Source organism: Schistocerca cancellata, chromosome 5, assembly GCF_023864275.1.
Source record: "Schistocerca cancellata isolate TAMUIC-IGC-003103 chromosome 5, iqSchCanc2.1, whole genome shotgun sequence".
Taxonomy (NCBI): Eukaryota; Metazoa; Arthropoda; class Insecta; order Orthoptera; family Acrididae; genus Schistocerca; species Schistocerca cancellata.
This window is the reverse complement of record NC_064630.1, coordinates 765,782,443-765,802,151: the sequence shown is the minus strand read 5'-3', so window position 1 is coordinate 765,802,151 and position 19,709 is coordinate 765,782,443. Positions and strand designations below refer to the sequence as shown.

At 40.2% G+C, this 19,709-nt stretch overlaps 1 protein-coding gene across 1 annotated transcript in view; it reads left to right on the top strand.

Moving 5' to 3' along the window:
- LOC126188795 (SCY1-like protein 2) overlaps positions 1 to 10,906 on the top strand; it is a 624,676-nt gene extending 613,770 nt beyond the window's left edge. Inside the window, exons 13-15 of the mRNA XM_049930409.1 lie at positions 8,486 to 8,545; positions 9,912 to 10,077; positions 10,890 to 10,906. Of these exons, the coding sequence (XP_049786366.1) occupies positions 8,486 to 8,545; positions 9,912 to 10,077; positions 10,890 to 10,906 (243 nt within the window). The remainder of the gene's footprint in view (positions 1 to 8,485; positions 8,546 to 9,911; positions 10,078 to 10,889) is intronic.
- The last annotated feature ends 8,803 nt before the right edge of the window (positions 10,907 to 19,709 follow it).

The following is a 19,709-nucleotide window of genomic DNA, read 5'->3' as shown; positions in this document are numbered from 1 at the left end:
CTGCAATAGATGTGCAGAGATGAAGAGGTTTCCACAGGACAGACTAATGCAGAGAGCGACATGAAACCAGTCTTCTGGCTGCTGGCCCTAACAACAAGGGTCACCTTTTACATTTTTACAAATAACCATGCATGGCACTATTGTGATGCTACATTCATGTAATTTTAAAAATTGTCATATTTATTGTTGAAATGAAGGATTATAAAGAATAGCCGAGTAGCTTTTTTACAGTGAGTGTTTAAAGCAACTACTCGTGAAAAAAAAGGAAATTTCACATGAAGGTTTTTGTTGGGTGATTTATTGTGGCATCCTTGACTCTGAACAGCATTTGACTGAGTGGCACACCAACTCTTATTTTCAAAGGGTATCAAGTGAAATTTGTGACTGGATTGAGGACTTCTTAGTAAGGAAGATGCAGCATGTTATCTTGGATGAATAGTCATCATCAGATGTAAAACTAACTTCCGGTATGCCCTTGGGCAGTGTCTTCAGACGTTCACTGTTGTATATTAAAGGCATCACAGACAATATTAATAGTAAGCTCAAACTTCTCATAGACGATGTGTTTATCTGTTATGAAGTAATCTCTGAAAAAAGTTGCACAAATAATCAGTTGGGTTATGTTAAATTTTCAAAATGTTGTCAAGTTTGGCAAATTGCTTTAAATGTTCAGAAATGAACCACAACTGGAATCAGTTGACTGGGTGAAACAATGTGTAGTGATATGAAATGGAACAATAACACAGGCACAGTCATTGGTGTAGCAGATGGCAGATACTGGCTCATTGGTAAGATACTAGGAAAATGTGATTAGTCTACAAAAAAGAGATTGCTTACAAAACTCTTAAGTAACCCACCATAGAATATCACTCAAGTACGTGAGACCCACACCAAACAGGTCTAACATAGATATTGAACAGCATGAATAGTCACAGGTTTGTTTGACCCATGGGAAAGTGTCATGAAGATGCTGGAAAATGTAAAATGGCAGATGTGTGAAGACAGATGCAAACTATCCCATAAAAGGCTACTTACAAAGTTTCAGGAAGTAGCTTTAAGTGAGGCCTCTAGGAATATTCATGGAAGTGCCAAAGAAACTGGTATAGGCATGTGTTTTCAAATAAAGAGACATTTAAACAGGCAGGATATGGCATAGTGGTCAGCAGTGCCTATATAAGACAACATGTGTTTGCCACATTTGTTAGATCAGTTACTGCTTCTACAATGGCAGGTTATCAAGATTTAAGTGAGTTTCAACATGGTGTTATAGTCGCAGCTGGAGCGAAGGGACACAGCAGTTCCGAGGTAGTGATGAAGTGGGGAGTATCCTGTATGACCAGTTCATGAGTGTACCGTGAATATCAGGAATCTGGAAAAACATCAAATCTCTGACATTGCTGCAGCTGGAAAAAGATCCTGCAAGAACAGGAGCAACAGTGACTGAAGAGAATCATTCAACGTGACAGAAGGGCAATCCTTCCACAAATTTCTGCAGATTTCAGTGCTGTGCCATCAACAAGACTGCACGACACAAAGCTTTACAGCTCATCTGGGCCTGTCAACAATGACATTGGACTATTGATGACTGGAAACATGTTGCCTGGTCAGACAAGTCTCATTTCAAATTGTATCAAGCAGATGGATGTGTACAGGTATGGAGACAACCTCATGACTCCATGTACCCTGTTCAAGCTGGTGGAGGCTCTATAATGGCGTGGGGCATGTGCATTTGGAGTGATATGGGACCTCTGATATGTCTGGATACAACTCTAACAGGTGATGCATACATAAGCATCCTGTCTGATTACCTGCATCCATTCATGTCCATTGTGCATTCTGATGGGCTTGGGCAATTCCAGCAGGACAATTCAACACTCTATATGTCCAGAATTGCTACAGAATGGCTCCAGGAACACTCTTCTGCATTTAGACAGTTCCACCCACTGCCAAACTCCTCAGACATGAACATTATTGAGCATATCTGGCATGCCTTACAACGTCCTGTTCAGAAGAAATCTCCACCCTGTTGTACTCTTACAGATTTATGTACAGCCCTACAGAATTCATGGTGTCAATTCCATCCAGCACTACTTCAGACATTAGTCGAGTCCATGCTACATCATTTTGCATCATTTCTGCATGCTCACAGGAGCCATACACAACATTAGGCAAGTGCACCAGTTTCTTTGGCTCTTCAGTGTACTATATCCCTCCACACATCACTCTCATAGGACTCCTGAATACAAGGTTAGACAAATGACAATGGGCACTGATGTGTTTAAGCAATCATTCTCCTCGTGTCCCATATGTGAAGGGAATGGGAATGGAAAGACATTCTGATAACTCAGTATGATAACTTCTGAACCATTTGCAACAAGGTATCAAAATTTTAAACACTCCTAAAAGTCAGTGAAGCCCTCATAACATCAGGTACAGAAAGTTGGTTAAAACCTGAAGCTGAAAGCAGTGGGATTTTTGGGGAAAATTCAAGTGCATATTGAAACAATAGGCAAATGCAAAATGGAGGTGGTGTATTTGTTGCAGTAGACAAGAAACGTAACTCTACTGAGATAGAAACTAAAGCTGCACACGAGATCATCTGGGTATGACTCAGTATTATGTATGAGCATAAAGTTATAATTGGATCTTTCTGTCAGCCAAAAGACTCACCTCCTGATGTAAATGAAAACTTTAGAGACAATCTCAGTTTACTAGAAAGTAAGTTTCCCAATCATAATGTTATTACCAGAGGTGGGTTTAAGCATCCAACATTTTTTAGTGGTCAGTACTGAATGCCTTCACTGAAAACTACCTAGAACACATGCTTTAGAATCCCACTCATGATGGAAATATACAATCTAATGGCAACAAATAGACCTCTGTACCAAAGCTGGTGTCAGTGACAAAGAGGCAGTTATAGCAACAAAGATAACCAAAATACAAAGAGCAGCTAAAACAAGTAGAAAGATTTACATGATCAAAAAGTTAAGCAAAGGAGCAGAAGTGTTGTATCTCAATGTAGAACTTGAAACTTTTAGATTGGGACAGGAGCATTCAGGGAAACTATGGCTCAAATTTACAAGAATAGTTGCCCATTCACTGGATAGATACATACCCTATAGAATACTTCATGACTGGTGGAACCCTGCATGGTATTCAGTCACTGTAAATAAACTCCTGAAGGAACACAGACTGCTGCATAATAAATGTCAAACAAAGCAAAGATAGCTACAGGTAGAGAGATGTTACATGAAATGTGTTTGGTTGTCAAGATAGCAATAGGTGAAGCTTTCAATGACTACTGTAGCACAATATTGTCAAAAGCTTTTTACAAAACCCAAAGAAATTCTGGCCACATATGACAGCTGTTTGTGGCAATTAGAGACCAATCATTCATGGACAAGACAAGAAATTAAATTAGAGTAACAAAGCAAAAGCAGAAATGCTTAATTCCATTTTCAAACATTCCTTTACAAAGGAAAACCCAAAAGTATTGCCCAAATTTAATCCTGATACCCCCCAAAAAAAAATTACTGAAATAAATATTAAAGTCAGTGGCGTTGAGAAACAGCTGAAACTGTTACAAGTGAACAAAGCTCTTAGGTTAACTATAATATACCATAGATCTCTCAAACAAAAAATGATGCCCAGTAATCAGAAGACAGCACAGGTGACACCTGTCCACAAAACTACTGTCCCATATCCTTGACAGCAATTTGTTGTATAATCTGACATATTCTGAGATCAAATGTAATGAAGTATCCTGAAAAGAATGACCTCCTCCATGCCAACCAGCATGGATTCCAAAAAACAAGGATCATGTGAAAATGAACTTGCACTTCTCTCATATGACATACTGAAAGCTTTATATCAAGGCAGCTAGACAGATGCAGTAGTCCACTATTTCCAAAAACTATTTGACTCTGTACCACAGTTATGTTTATTATCATATGCGGTATCAAGTGACATTTGCAACTGGATTGAAAACTTTTTTTGTAGGTAACGCAGGTGGCAACTGTAATTCATAGGTAGAACACTAGGAAAATGCAATCAGTCTACAAAAGAGACTGCATACCAAATATTAATGCAGCTTGTCCACAAATATTGCCCAAATGTGTGGGATCCATAACAAGTAGGACTAACAAAGGATATTAAACAGAAACAAAGAAGGACAGCACAAATGGTCACAGGTTCGTTCAACTAATGGAAGAGTGTCATGAAGATATTGAAAGAACTGAATTGGCAGATGCTTAAGAAAGACACTAACTGTCCCACAAAAACCTGCATAGAAAGTTTGTAGAACAAACTTTAAGGAATGAATCTAGCCATATAGTACAGCCCCCTATGTATTCTTACCACAGGGACTGTGAAGACGAGATTAATTACAAGACACACTGAGATGTTTAAGCAATCATTCTCCCCATGCTCCATAGGTGAATGGAGTGAGAAAAAAAACCCTAAGAACTGATATAATGGGATTTACCCTCTGCCATTTACTTCACAGTGGTTTGCAGAGTATGGATGCAGATGAAATAACAATTGTGTGTACAATCATCTTAAGCGCCTCACAAAACTGTTGAATCTTGCGAAAATGCTTTCTTTTTTATTTTATTTTTTATCTATTTTTTTCCCCCTTAAGCATCAAAATCAGAATGGAAATCTTGTTTCCAGTTTCAGTATGTATCAAAACAGCTTTCTTTTATTGTTTCTCTGAGAACTTAAATTTTGGCTCTCTTATGTGCACACAGGAATCATGTTCTAATTTTATTGCTGTAGTATACACAGTCCAGTGACTAAATATTATTCATAAAAATCGTAATATGTGTCACTCCATGCTATATTGTGACAGTTATCAGTGATAGCTGTGGTGACATATCACTGTGCTTCATTAGAATTTTTATACTGTTTTCTAGAATGTTGCTTTGCATTGACATGCAATTTCATCCATATTACACAAAGGATCAAATTATAAGACAAATTTTCATTGATAGCAGTATCCTACATCACATTACCAATGTATCATTTCAAGTTACATAATGATTACAATACTTGTTTCTGGTATGTTCTAGAAAATACTTCTATTTCTAAAACTTTAATTTTGTTGTCTTTTACTGGTAGATCTTAAATAGTGCTCACCTAAAATTCAGCTAGCTCAGGTTCTACAACAATAATTCTCTAATATGGCAATCTGTGCACAGATATGATTCAATCCTCTGTAAGTTATATTCCAATCTTTCTGTGCATATGAAGGTCAAGTATCAGATATTCAAATATCTGATTGTCATTTATCTCTTCCACTTTCTATCCTCATTGCTACAACCCTCCAGAAAACTCATTTGCAGGTCACACATTCTCCTTATTTGTGCAGCAATTTTTACACATGTGAATTATGCTCATTTTCTTCAGAGAATTTCCAAGATTGGAACAAGGGTTTAGAAAAAATTGTATTCATTCTACTTTCTGTATTATCACGCTCTCTGTCAAGACACAGTTCTTATCATTTGAGAAAATTTTTAAATGCATTTTAGAGGTCTTTTTTTAGATTTCTTACAGATAATTGATCATTGCCTTTTAAAGTTGGAGATTAAACTTACAGGTAATTGATCATTGCCTTTTAAAGCTAGAGATTTACTCATATTTGGTTTCTTTCAGGGGACCCTTCAGTTTTGGGAAAAGAAAGTAGTCTGTAAGTGCCAAATTAAGTGACACAGAAACAGAGCAGTGCATCACTTGATTTTTGATTAGAGACAGAGCCATGGTAGTTGAGGCATACACCAAAGCATTTTTGTGCTGTACTAAACATTCCATGCTTTTCTAAATTTTGAGCTCTACATACATCTTAATCTTTTGAAGAGATGATACCTGTCATTGGAGAATTCAACAGTAACAGTCTGTCAGTCTGTGTAAATGACACTGTGGAAGACAAAGACCGTTTGTCATTTCACACCTCTCATTTTTGTTGGGTATCTGTTTTCCTCTTCTTATTTCACTAGTTAAGTGTAATGTGTATGGATCAGACTGAAAGCACCATGTTTTATTATGACTGATTAAGAACGTAATAAAATTGGAATTAGGCTCTGGCTATTTGATAGAATCACTTTTGTTTGTGTATAAGGAAATGTAGCATAAATTTTACCCATGCTTTTTGCCTTACAGTGACATTATGGGTGCGCACTTTTTGTTTGCTTGTACCACTCAGGCAAATTCAAATGCAAGAAACACTATCATCATTTAAATACGTTCAGTGCAGTTTTCACACATTCATATGAAAACATGATAGCTGCATGCTGGTCCATTTTCCAACAGTGGTGAACAGATATGCTGCAACAAAAGGAAAAAAAGAAATTGTGCCTCACTCCTCACAACAGTCACCACCATGCCAATAGAAACAACTGCTCAACAACGTTTCCAGGACACAGTATCTATGAGAAGTCAGAGTTAGTACTAGTGGCTACACACTGAAAATTTATTCTGGAAACCTTATGGATGACCTATGTACATTCTACAATCCAAATATGGTATGTTGTGTAGCCATTTACTTGTCTCCAAATAATACAAAAACCTTCAGGTATCACTACAGTTACCGCCACAGACAGAATAAGTTACAAAACTGCCAAAATTAACTGATGGAGGACTTGCTAAAGAACAAATATCCAACAAAAAATGAAAATTAATTAATTAAATTTTGCCACAGTTATGTCATCTTCTCCTCCATCTTTTCAGATTCTTCAAGAAAACTTTAAAAAATCAAATGTAGCTACCTTTGTTTCCTTCTTCATTTTCCCTATGTTGTTGTTTCCTTATGTTATTGTTCTGGTTACAAGGTGGCTGTCTGAGAGATTTGGTCATAAGCCTTCTCCTGAAGAAAAAGATGCGGAAGCAATGAAGCATTTTTTTGACCAGAGATATTTTTTAGTCTTTTCTTTATTTATGCATTATTAGCCATTTTCAGGTGAGATTTTACCACCAACCAAGTGTACCTACATTCTTTCTATAAAGTGGGGTGAATATACAATAGCACTTTTCATTTCTTTTCAATCAGTGCCTAGTATATGATCAATATTCCCAATTTTATATACAATACAAATAATTTTCACTCATATTTATTACCATTTAATTTCAAAATTCTAAAAAGTATTTTTCTGACTACATGTGCTAAGAGTTCAATTCATAAATGTGTTTTGAACAGATTAATTTAATACTATTAAGTGAATTATATTATCCTTAAGTTGTAACTTTAAGCACAGTTGATACTGGCAAGATTGTTGAACTTGAATATATAACTGTTATTTATAATAATTTGATTTAGCTTGTTACAAAGGAAAAGAGTCTCTCCCTTACAGATTACTCTACAATTACATCAAATAACATGTACATAAACAATTGTGGAAGTGTGCATATGTTACTTTCAACAAAAACTGAAAAAGAACAAAGCTAATCCAAAAAAGCTGTGAGGCATGAGAATATCCAGGTACTTTTCATTACCACTTTTGCTATTGACATAAAAATGAGAACTGTTTGGTATGCTATAAATTATTCCCAGAGGTAATGGATACTTACATAGAAGTTTATGTATGACAACAATGAAAAGGGAAAATATCTGATGAACAATAAAACTGAAACATTTACAAAGGAATAAGCAGTATTTGTATCTTGCAAAACACATATTAAATGTTTCGTGTCTCATTACAAAGATAACATAATTTTTTTCATATGTTATAGCCACAATCTGTACACATAAAATGGAAATGTAAAGTGAAATTCTCATTGTTTCTAGTAGATGTAATGTAAAAATGTGTCTACATACGACATCATCCACTGTCATAACAGTTTTGATTTATTATCTGTGATCTTTGAGAATAACTATTCTTTCACTGATGCAGAAGCAGGCTAAGAATTGAAACAATTATAAAGGAAAGAATGTGATCTGAAGGCTGTCTCTCATACTTGAGATTCAAGCAAATATTGTATGAATATAAAAAGTTAAATTCAGTCCCATAATAAAATGCATACCATTAAATTAGAATGTACAAGAAAACATAAGATAAAAAATGTAGAGAAGCAAAACACCACTTTCAAATGAAATTTGCTGCTCTTTTCTGTCAAATTACAGAGATAGTCCAGGTTGTTATCTCTTGTTTGTAACATTACGGACAATATTTGCTTGTAAGGAGTACAATACCATTCTCTACCATCACTGAAAATATACATAACATTCTGATGTGAGCGTATATGATGTACATAAATTGTTCTCTCTCTGTGCCTCTGTGTGTGCTTCTCTCTCTCTCTCCCTCTCTCTCTCTCTCTCTCTCTCTCTCTCTCTCTCTCTCTCTCTGTCTCTCCTTTTATCTATTTATCTGTAATTCTCTCATGCACAAAACACAAACACATATATATGTATATATTTTCCCCCCTCTTTATCTGATTACTGGCTCTGCGTGAATGAGGTTACATGCAGGTCTGAATTTGATGTTGTCCCCTACAGGGCCTCCACTACAGTTCAGTGTCCAGGGAAGGTTCCAGTCTGTCTGTGCCATCGACGTATGTAAGTCACAACGAACGCAATGTGTGTCCTGTGTTCCTGTGACGTCATTTATTTTCTTTCTCTTCCAGCTCACAGTTAGCACACAAAATACTTTCCTGTATGGCTTGAGTTGCAGGATGCTTGGATTACTTTTCCACTTTTAATTTTCAAAACAAAAAGCTTTTCTTGAAGTAAGAGGCAGGTGTTTTTAAGACACTTTTGTATTCTTCACTGTAACAATAGATGTAACATCAGAATTTATTTAATTTCTTTATATTTCTGAAATGATACTACAAAGAGAAATGTTAACCATTTCCAACAAATAGGGAACAAAAGCAACAATTCATTATATTTAATTGGCTACACAGTTGAAAGTCACATTCCAGTAAATTTAGACAAAAGAAAGGTCTTGCAAATTGTTGGGGAAAAAGGAAAGATGTAACAAAAATCCATATGGTAAACAGCAAAATTTTTTGACAATTGAAGAATAGCACTATGAAAGAGAAAATATGATAGACCCTTAAATTAAACTTAAAATATCACATGTGAGCAAATATATTGGAACATTACTGTCAAAGCAGAGCATTAAAAGTACATAGTGTTCAATGGAAAAACTTCCACAAAAGACATCAATGTCTTAATCCATTCAAAGACAATGAAATATAACAATAAATGTGTACAACTGTGCTCAGTGGTCATGCAATATATATTTTTATGAAATACATTTGTCTTTATAAATAAAATATGCTTCAGACTTATCTAGCTACAAGTATTAGTGTAATACAAGCATGACAGAACCCATTTCTCACAATTTCACCTTTTAATGCAGCATCTGGAGCTGTAATATAAATGTTGGTGATAGTCACCATTGCAACAGATGAGCACTTCCTGTAGTCAACTCAAGCCTTACAGGGCAGTCCTATGTGTTCTGCCATTGATGTTTTGTCTATGTGTGTATCTGTGTGTGTGAATGTGAAGATCTATTAGAAAACTTTTATGATCCAAGTTGGGTTCAAATGCGTATGTGTTTGTCCTTTGTCTTTGTCTTGAGTTGATGTTCCTTGGTGACTTTATTATTTGTTGTTTCAGTATGCACATATTAATTTTATTGGTTTTGTATCAGTTCAAATGACAAACATTTTTCTTTATTGCTCAAGGACACAAAGAAAATATATTCAACAGTAATATCACACATTTTAAATATGTTTATCATAATTTGTTTTTCCTTGTGTTATTTGACCTTGAAATATCCAGGGGAAAAAAGAGAAAAGGCTTATAAACTCCAGTGTCTCAAATATGAAATTAGAGTTTCACTGTATGAAAGACAGAGTGCTAGTTGTATGTTCTATGTTCTCTGATTGTTGCTTATCTGTTCTTTTCTATCCAGCTTGCACGGAGCATGATCGTGAGTACCATCTCTGTGGAAACAGCAATGCTGTATGTTTTGGTGTTGTCTGCTGATGTTTGCATTTCAGTCACAATTATTACCATTGCTGCCTCAAGTAATTTTGAAGTATATCATCTAATTAAGATGTTATGCCTTGTTTACAAAGGTGAGTGCAAATATGCTGCTTTTTAACACACTGCACAGCTCATTTCCTCACTTTAACCATAAAGTCAAGCAGTTTTCTTGTTTTAGTTTTCCTTCTCCAAAATTAGTGACGATTTTCACCAGAAAATGTCCAACCCCCATTCACCACTGAAGTTAGTACACTTTATCCCGTATCATACTTATAAAGACCCTAAAGATGCCTACTAGACACACAGTACTTTTATGCTGTCAGTTTGTTCATCAATTATTGACAGCCCTTTTCCTTTTTACATACAGACCTTTTCATTTCATTACTAGCTGAAAAAGGGTATATTACTAAGTCTTTTTTCCCATTTGTTTCCTGCACTGGAAAAATGTGCAGTTGACCATCTCATTGGTATAAGCTATAACTTATTCGAAGTACAGTCTTATAAACTAAATTTGCTGTTAAGCTTTTGGGTGCAAAGACAAATAAGTTGTCCATGGCAGAAGAAACGAGTCTTCTAAATGCACTCCACAGCAATGGAATATTTGCCCTTGTGCTTCATTGACATTATACTACACATTAATTTTACTGGGAATTTGAGACTTATATAGCTGAATGGTAAGTTATTTGACTTGAGTGGAATTCATAAATGACATCCCTCTTTTTTTTTGTTTAATATTTCTGTTTCTATGATGGTTTTTAGAAGCTTTTTTGTAAGACCATACTAGGGGCCTTGAACAGATTTAGTAATTCTGTTGGGAAGTTGACACTTTTATCTTGGTACATCACTGTATCATTGGAGTTAAATATTTTTCATATTTTTTCTTTTTCAATTTTTTTTATTGAAGGAGGGGTTGAAGGATAGCATCAAATACAAAAACCAATGTCTAGTGGTGGGTAGTTGCAGAGGTATCACCAGATGTACCCAAAAATACTTTTACACCCACACCCAACCCCCCCCCCCCCCCCACACACACACACATACTGTAATTCATAAGCCCCCCCTCATCATACACAGTGATTATGCCTGTACAGTATGTCTAATTACATGTTAGAGATGAAGCAATGAATGATACCAGTACTGGAAAGTGGTGGCTGAAATACAAAGAATGGAATGAGTAACAATAACCACTTTACACTGAAAGCAATATGTGGTAGACAGACACATAAACAAGAGCTGGAATAATTATCTCAGCTCCAGAAATTGTGTTCTACAGCTAGAGCTAAATCTGTACTCTGCATACCACCGTGAAGTACATGGTACAGGGTATCTCCCTTTCTACCAGTTATTCAGGTTTCTTCCCATTCCATTCACATATGGAGTGTAGGAAGAACATCTCTGTGCATGTAATTATTCTATTCTTCTCCTCACGATTCCTACATGAGCGATATATAGTGTGTTGTAGTATATTCCCAGAGCCATCATTTAAAGCCAGTTCTTGAAATACTGTTAGTGCACTTCCTTGGGATAGTCTACATCTATCTTCAACAGTACGCCAGTTCAGTTTCCTCAGTACCTCTGTGACACTCTCCCATGGATCAAACAAACCCATGACCATTCATGCTGTCCTTCTCTGTATATGTTTAATACACTTGTTAGGCCTGTTTGATACAGGCCCCACACTTTTGGGTAATATTCTAGAACCAGTCACATGAGTCATTTGTAAGCAATTTCCTTTGTAGACTGCTTGCACTTTATCAGTATTCTACCACCTGCTTTACCCACAAATGAGCCAATGTGATGATTCCATTTCATATCCCTATAATGTGTTACACTTACATACCTGTATGAGTTGGCCTATTCCAACAGTGACTCATATATTACAGGTTTTTTTTAGAAGTGTACAATTTTACATTTTTGAACATTTAAAACAAGTTGCCAACCTTTGCACCACTTTGAACTCTTAAAAAAGATCTGACTGATTATTTATGCAGCTCCTATCAGACTGTATGTCATTGTAGATAACTCCATCATGTGCCAAAAGTCTGGTGTTACTCTTAATATTGTCTGCAAGGTCATTCATATACAATGTGAACAGCAAAGATCCCAACACACTTCCCTGGGGCACACCCAAAGCTACTTCTACATCTGATGATGACTCTGCATCCAAGATAAACACGTTGTGTCCTCCCTAACAAAAAGTCCTCAGTCCAGTCAATAAACATAAGTATGGTATTGAGTCAAATGCTCTCCAGGAGTCAAGATTGGATTTCATATAACTGATGTTTTTTTAATCCATGCTGGTTGGCATGGACGAGGTTATTCTGTTCAAGATACCTCGTTATGTTTGAGCTCAGAATATGATCTAAAAGTTTACAACAAACTGACATCAAGGATACTAGATGGTAGTTTTGTGGATCACTTCTACTACCCTTCTTGTAGATGGGTGTGAACTGCACTTTTTTCCAATATGTGGGCACAGGTTTCTGTTTGAGGGATCTATGATGGATTACAGTTAGAAGAGAGGCTAACTCAGCTGCAAATTCAATACAGAAACTGATAGGGATACTATCAGGTCCTGGAGCTTTCTTTAGTTTTGATGATTTCAGCTGTTTCTCAATACCACTGACACAAATGCTTACTTCACTCACCTTTTCAGTGGTAGAAGGATTAAATTGAGGCAATTATCTTGAGGTATGTGGGCACAGGTTTCTGTTTGAGGGATCTATGATGGATTACAGTTAGAAGAGAGGCTAACTCAGCTGCAAATTCAATACAGAAACTGATAGGGATACTATCAGGTCCTGCAGCTTTCTTTAGTTTTGATGATTTCAGCTGTTTCTCAATACCACTGACACAAATGCTTATTTCACTCATCTTTTCAGTGGTAGAAGGATTAAATTGAGGCAATTATCTTGAGGTTTACTTTGTAAAGGAACACCAAGTTAAGTATTTCAGCCTTTCCTTTGCTAAGCTCTATTTCAATTCCTGTCCCTTCATTAGTGGCTGGACACTAACTTTGGTGTCACTATTAGCCTTTACACACAACAGGATTTCTTTGCATTTTGGGAAAAATGCGTTGACAGCATTCTACTACAGTAATTACTGAAGACTTCATGCGTTGCTCTCTTGACAGCCAAATGTATGTCATTCAGCATATCTCTATCTGTAGCCCTCTGCTTTGTATTACACCTATTATGTTTCTTTAGAAGTTTCTTTATAGTGACTGTCTACCATAGGGGTCCCTCCTATCATGAACTGTTCTACTGGATACATATCTGTCCAGTGCATTTCAACTGAACTTCAGCCATAGTACCTCTACATGCTCCTACCCTGTGCTGGAAGTTTCAAGTTCCTCATTGAGATATGACACAGCTGACTGTTTATCTAGTTTACTGAAAAAAAAAAAAAATACACTCCTGGAAATTGAAATAAGAACACCGTGAATTCATTGTCCCAGGAAGGGGAAACTTTATTGACACATTCCTGGGGTCAGATACATCACATGATCACACTGACAGAACCACAGGCACATAGACACAGGCAACAGAGCATGCACAATGTCGGCACTAGTACAGTGTATATCCACCTTTCGCAGCAATGCAGGCTGCTATTCTCCCATGGAGACGATCATAGAGGTGCTGGATGTAGTCCTGTGGAACGGCTTGCCATGCCATTTCCACCTGGCGCCTCAGTTGGACCAGCGTTCGTGCTGGACGTGCAGACCGCGTGAGACGACGCTTCATCCAGTCCCAAACATGCTCAATGGGGGACAGATCCGGAGATCTTGCTGGCCAGGGTAGTTGACTTACACCTTCTAGAGCACATTGGGTGGCACGGGATACATGCGGACGTGCATTGTCCTGTTGGAACAGCAAGTTCCCTTGCCGGTCTAGGAATGGTAGAACGATGGGTTCGATGACGGTTTGGATGTACCGTGCACTATTCAGTGTCCCCTCGACGATCACCAGTGGTGTACGGCCAGTGTAGGAGATCGCTCCCCACACCATGATTCCGGATGTTGGCCCTATGTGCCTCGGTCGTATGCAGTCCTGATTGTGGCGCTCACCTGCACGGCGCCAAACACGCATACGACCATCATTGGCACCAAGGCAGAAGCGACTCTCATCGCTGAAGACGACACGTCTCCATTCGTCCCTCCATTCACGCCTGTCGCGACACCACTGGAGGCGGGTTGCACGATGTTGGGGCGTGAGCGGAAGACGGCCTAACGGTGTGCTGGACCGTAGCCCAGCTTCATGGAGACGGTTGCGAATGGTCCTCGCCGACACCCCAGGAGCAACAGTGTCCCTAATTTGCTGGGAAGTGGCGGTGCGGTCCCCTACGGCACTGTGTAGGATCCTACGGTCTTAGCGTGCATCCGTGCGTCGCTGCGGTCCGGTCCCAGGTCGACGGGCACGTGCACCTTCCGCCGACCACTGGCGACAACATCGATGTACTGTGGAGACCTCACGCCCCACGTGTTGAGCAATTCGGCGGTACGTCCACCCGGCCTCCCGCATGCCCACTATACGCCCTCGCTCAAAGTCCGTCAACTGCACATATGGTTCACGTCCACGCTGTCGCGGCATGCTACCAGTGTTAAAGACTGTGATGGAGCTCCGTATGCCACGGCAAACTGGCTGACACTGACGGCGGCGGTGCACAAATGCTGCGCAGCTAGCGCCATTCGACGGCCAACACCGCGGTTCCTGGTGTGTCCGCTGTGCCGTGCGTGTGATCATTGCTTGTACAGCCCTCTCGCAGTGTCCGGAGCAAGTATGGTGGGTCTGACACACCGGTGTCAATGTGTTCTTTTTTCCATTTCCAGGAGTGTGTGTATATATATATATATATATATATATATATATATATATATATATATATATATATATATATATATATATATATATATATATTTAAAAAGAAAGATGATGGGACTTACCAAACAAAAGCGCTGGCAGGTCGATAGACACACAGACAAACACAAACATACACACAAAATCTAGCTTTCGCAACCAATGGTTGCCTCGTCAGGAAAGAGGGAAGGAGAGGGAAAGACAAAAGGATTTGGGTTTTAAGGGAGAGGGTAAGGAGTCATTCCAATCCCGGGAGCGGAAAGACTTACCTTAGGGGGAAAAAAGGAGGGAAAAAGGGACAGGTATACACTCGCACACACACACACATATCCATCCTCATATATGAGGATGGATATGTGTGTGTGTGTGCGAGTGTATACCTGTCCCTTTTTCCCTCCTTTTTTCCCCCTAAGGTAAGTCTTTCCGCTCCCGGGATTGGAATGACTCCTTACCCTCTCCCTTAAAACCCAAATCCTTTTGTCTTTCCCTCTCCTTCCCTCTTTCCTGACGAGGCAACCATTGGTTGCGAAAGCTAGATTTTGTGTGTATGTTTGTGTTTGTCTGTGTGTCTATCGACCTGCCAGCGCTTTTGTTTGGTAAGTCCCATCATCTTTCTTTTTAAATATATTTTTCCCACGTGGAACGTTTCCCTCTATTATATTTATATATATATATATATAGAAACAGATTCGACTTCTTTGAGGATGTCTACATTGAAACTGGTATCAGTGACTATGACACAGTTGTGGAAACAATGATTACCAAAGTACAAAGGACAACTTAACCAAGCACAAAGATATATATATATATATATATATATATATATATATATATATATATATATATATATATATATATATATATATATATATAATAGAAGGAAACATTCCACGTAGGAAAAATATACCTAAAAACAAAGATGATGTGACTTACCAAATGAAAGTGCTGGCAGGTCGACAGACACACAAACGAACACAAACATACACACAAAATTCAAGCTTTCGCAACAAACTGTTGCCTCATCAGGAAAGAGGGAAGGAGAGGGAAAGACGAAAGGATGTGGGTTTTAAGGGAGAGGGTAAGGAGCCATTCCAGTCCCGGGAGCGGAAAGACTTACCTTAGGGGGAAAAAAGGACGGGTATACACTCGCACACACACACATATACAGACACAAGCAGACATATTTAAAGACAAAGAGTTTGGGCAGAGATGTCAGTCGAGGCAGAAGTGCAGAGGCAAAGATGTTGTTGAATGACAGGTGAGGTATGAGTGGCGGCAACTTGAAATTAGCGGAGATTGAGGCCTGGTGGATAACCGGAAGAGAGGATATATTGAAGAGCAAGTTCCCATCTCCGGAGTTCGGATAGGCTGGTGTTAGTGGGAAGTATCCAGATAACCCGGACGGTGTAACACTGCGCCAAGATGTGCTGGCCGTGCACCAAGGCATGTTTAGCCACAGGGTGATCCTCATTACCAACAAACACTGTCTGCCTGTGTCCATTCATGCGAATGGACAGTTTGTTGCTGGTCATTCCCACATAGAATGCATCACAGTGTAGGCAGGTCAGTTGGTAGATCACGTGGGTGCTTTCACACATGGCTCTGCCTTTGATTGTGTACACCTTCCGGGTTACAGGACTGGAGTAGGTGGTGGTGGGAGGGTGCATGGGACAGGTTTTACACCGGGGGCGGTTACAAGGGTAGGAGCCAGAGGGAAGGGAAGGTGGTTTGGGGATTTCATACGGATGAACTAAGAGGTTACGAAGGTTAGGTGGATGGCGGAAAGACACTCTTGGTGGAGTGGGGAGGATTTCATGAAGGATGGATCTCATTTCAGGGCAGGATTTGAGGAAGTCGTATCCCTGCTGGAGAGCCACATTCAGAATCTGATCCAGTCCCGGAAAGTATCCTGTCACAAGTGGGGCACTTTTGTGGTTCTTCCGTGGGAGGTTCTGGGTTTGACAGGATGAGGATGTGGCTCTGGTTATTTGCTTCTGTACCTGGTCGCGAGGGTAGTTGCGGGATGCGAAAGCTGTTGTCAGGTTGTAGGTGTAATGCTTCAGGGATTCCGGACTGGAGCAGATTCGTTTGCCACGAAGACCTAGGCTGTAGGGAAGGGATCGTTTGATGTGGAATGGGTGGCAGCTGTCGTAATGGAGGTACTGTTGCTTGTTGGTGGGTTTGATGTGGACGGACGTGTGAAGCTGGCCATTGGACAGGTGAAGGTCAACATCAAGGAAAGTGGCATGGGATTTGGAGTAGGACCAGGTGAATCTGATGGAACCAAAGGAGTTGAGGTTGGAGAGGAAATTCTGGAGTTCTTCTTCACTGTGAGTCCAGATCATGAAGATGTCATCAATAAATCTGTACCAAACTTTGGGTTGGCAGGCCTGGGTAACCAAGAAGGCTTCCTCTAAGCGACCCATGAATAGGTTGGCGTACGAGGGGGCCATCCTGGTACCCATGGCTGTTCCCTTTAATTGTTGGTATGTCTGGTGTTCAAAAGTGAAGAAGTTGTGGGTCAGGATGAAGCTGGCTAAGGTAATGAGGAAAGAGGTTTTAGGTAGGGTGGCAGGTGATCGGCGTGAAAGGAAGTGCTCCATCACAGTGAGGCCCTGGACGTGTGGGATATTTGTGTATAAGGAAGTGGCATCAATGGTTACAAGGATGGTTTCTGGGGGTAACGGATTGGGTAAGAATTCCAGGCGTTCGAGAAAGTGGTTGGTGTCTTTGATCAAGGATGGGAGACTGCATGTAATGGGTTGAAGGTGTTGATCTACGTAAGCAGAGATACGTTCTGTGGGGGCTTGGTAACCAGCTACAATGGGGCGGCCGGGATGATTGGGTTTGTGAATTTTAGGAAGAAGGTAGAAGGTAGGGGTGCGGGGTGTCGGTGGGGTCAGGAAGTTGATGGAGTCAGGTGAAAGGTTTTGTAGGGGGCCTAAGGTTCTGAGGATTCCTTGAAGCTCTGCCTGGACATCAGGAATGGGATTACCTTGGCAAACTTTGTATGTGGTGTTGTCTGAAAGCTGACGCAGTCCCGCAGCCACATACTCCCGACGATCAAGTACCACGGTCGTGGAACCCTTGTCCGCCGGAAGAATGACGATGGACCGGTCAGCCTTCAGATCACGGATAGCCTGGGCTTCAGCAGTGGTGATGTTCGGAGTAGGATTAAGGTTTTTTAAGAAGGATTGAGAGGCAAGGCTGGAAGTCAGAAATTCCTGGAAGGTTTGGAGTGGGTGATTTTGAGGAAGAGGAGGTGGGTCCCGCTGTGACAGAGGACGAAACTGTTCCAGGCAGGGTTCAATGAAATCCCCAAACCACCTTCCCTTCCCTCTGGCTCCTACCCTTGTAACCGCCCCCGGTGTAAAACCTGTCCCATGCACCCTCCCACCACCACCTACTCCAGTCCTGTAACCCGGAAGGTGTACACAATCAAAGGCAGAGCCATGTGTGAAAGCACCCACGTGATCTACCAACTGACCTGCCTACACTGTGATGCATTCTATGTGGGAATGACCAGCAACAAACTGTCCATTCGCATGAATGGACACAGGCAGACAGTGTTTGTTGGTAATGAGGATCACCCTGTGGCTAAACATGCCTTGGTGCACGGCCAGCACATCTTGGCGCAGTGTTACACCGTCCGGGTTATCTGGATACTTCCCACTAACACCAGCCTATCCGAACTCCGGAGATGGGAACTTGCTCTTCAATATATCCTCTCTTCCGGTTATCCACCAGGCCTCAATCTCCGCTAATTTCAAGTTGCCGCCACTCATACCTCACCTGTCATTCAACAACATCTTTTCCTCTGCACTTCTGCCTCGACTGACATCTCTGCCCAAACTCTTTGTCTTTAAATATGTCTGCTTGTGTCTGTATATGTGTGGATGGATATGTGTGTGTGTGCGAGTGTATACCCGTCCTTTTTTCCCCCTAAGGTAAGTCTTTCCGCTCCCGGGACTGGAATGACTCCTTACCCTCTCCCTTAAAACCCACATCCTTTCGTCTTTCCCTCTCCTTCCCTCTTTCCTGATGAGGCAACAGTTTGTTGCGAAAGCTTGAATTTTGTGTGTATGTTTGTGTTCGTTTGTGTGTCTGTCGACCTGCCAGCACTTTCATTTGGTAAGTCACATCATCTTTGTTTTTAGGTATATTTTTCCTACGTGGAATGTTTCCTTCTATTATAACTATATATATATATATCTTTGTGCTTGGTTAAGTTGTCCTTTGTACTTTGGTAATCATTGTTTCCACAACTGTGTCATAGTCACTGATACCAGTTTCAATGTAGACATCCTCAAAGAAGTCGAATCTGTTTCTATATATATATATATATATATATATATATATATATATATATATATATATATATATATATATATATATATACACTCCTGGAAATGGAAAAAAGAACACATTGACACCGGTGTGTCAGACCCACCATACTTGCTCCGGACACTGCGAGAGGGCTGTACAAGCAATGATCACACGCACGGCACAGCGGACACACCAGGAACCGCGGTGTTGACCGTCGAATGGCGCTAGCTGCGCAGCATTTGTGCACTGCCGCCGTCAGTGTCAGCCAGTTTGCCGTGGCATACGGAGCTCCATCACAGTCTTTAACACTGGTAGCATGCCGCGACAGCGTGGACGTGAACCGTATTTGCAGTTGACGGACTTTGAGCGAGGGCGTATAGTGGGCATGCGGGAGGCCGGGTGGACGTACCGCCAAATTGCTCAACACGTGGGGCGTGAGGTCTCCACAGTACCTCGATTTTGTCGCCAGTGGTCGGCGGAAGGTGCACGTGCCCGTCGACCTGGGACCGGACCGCAGCGACGCACGGATGCACGCTAAGACC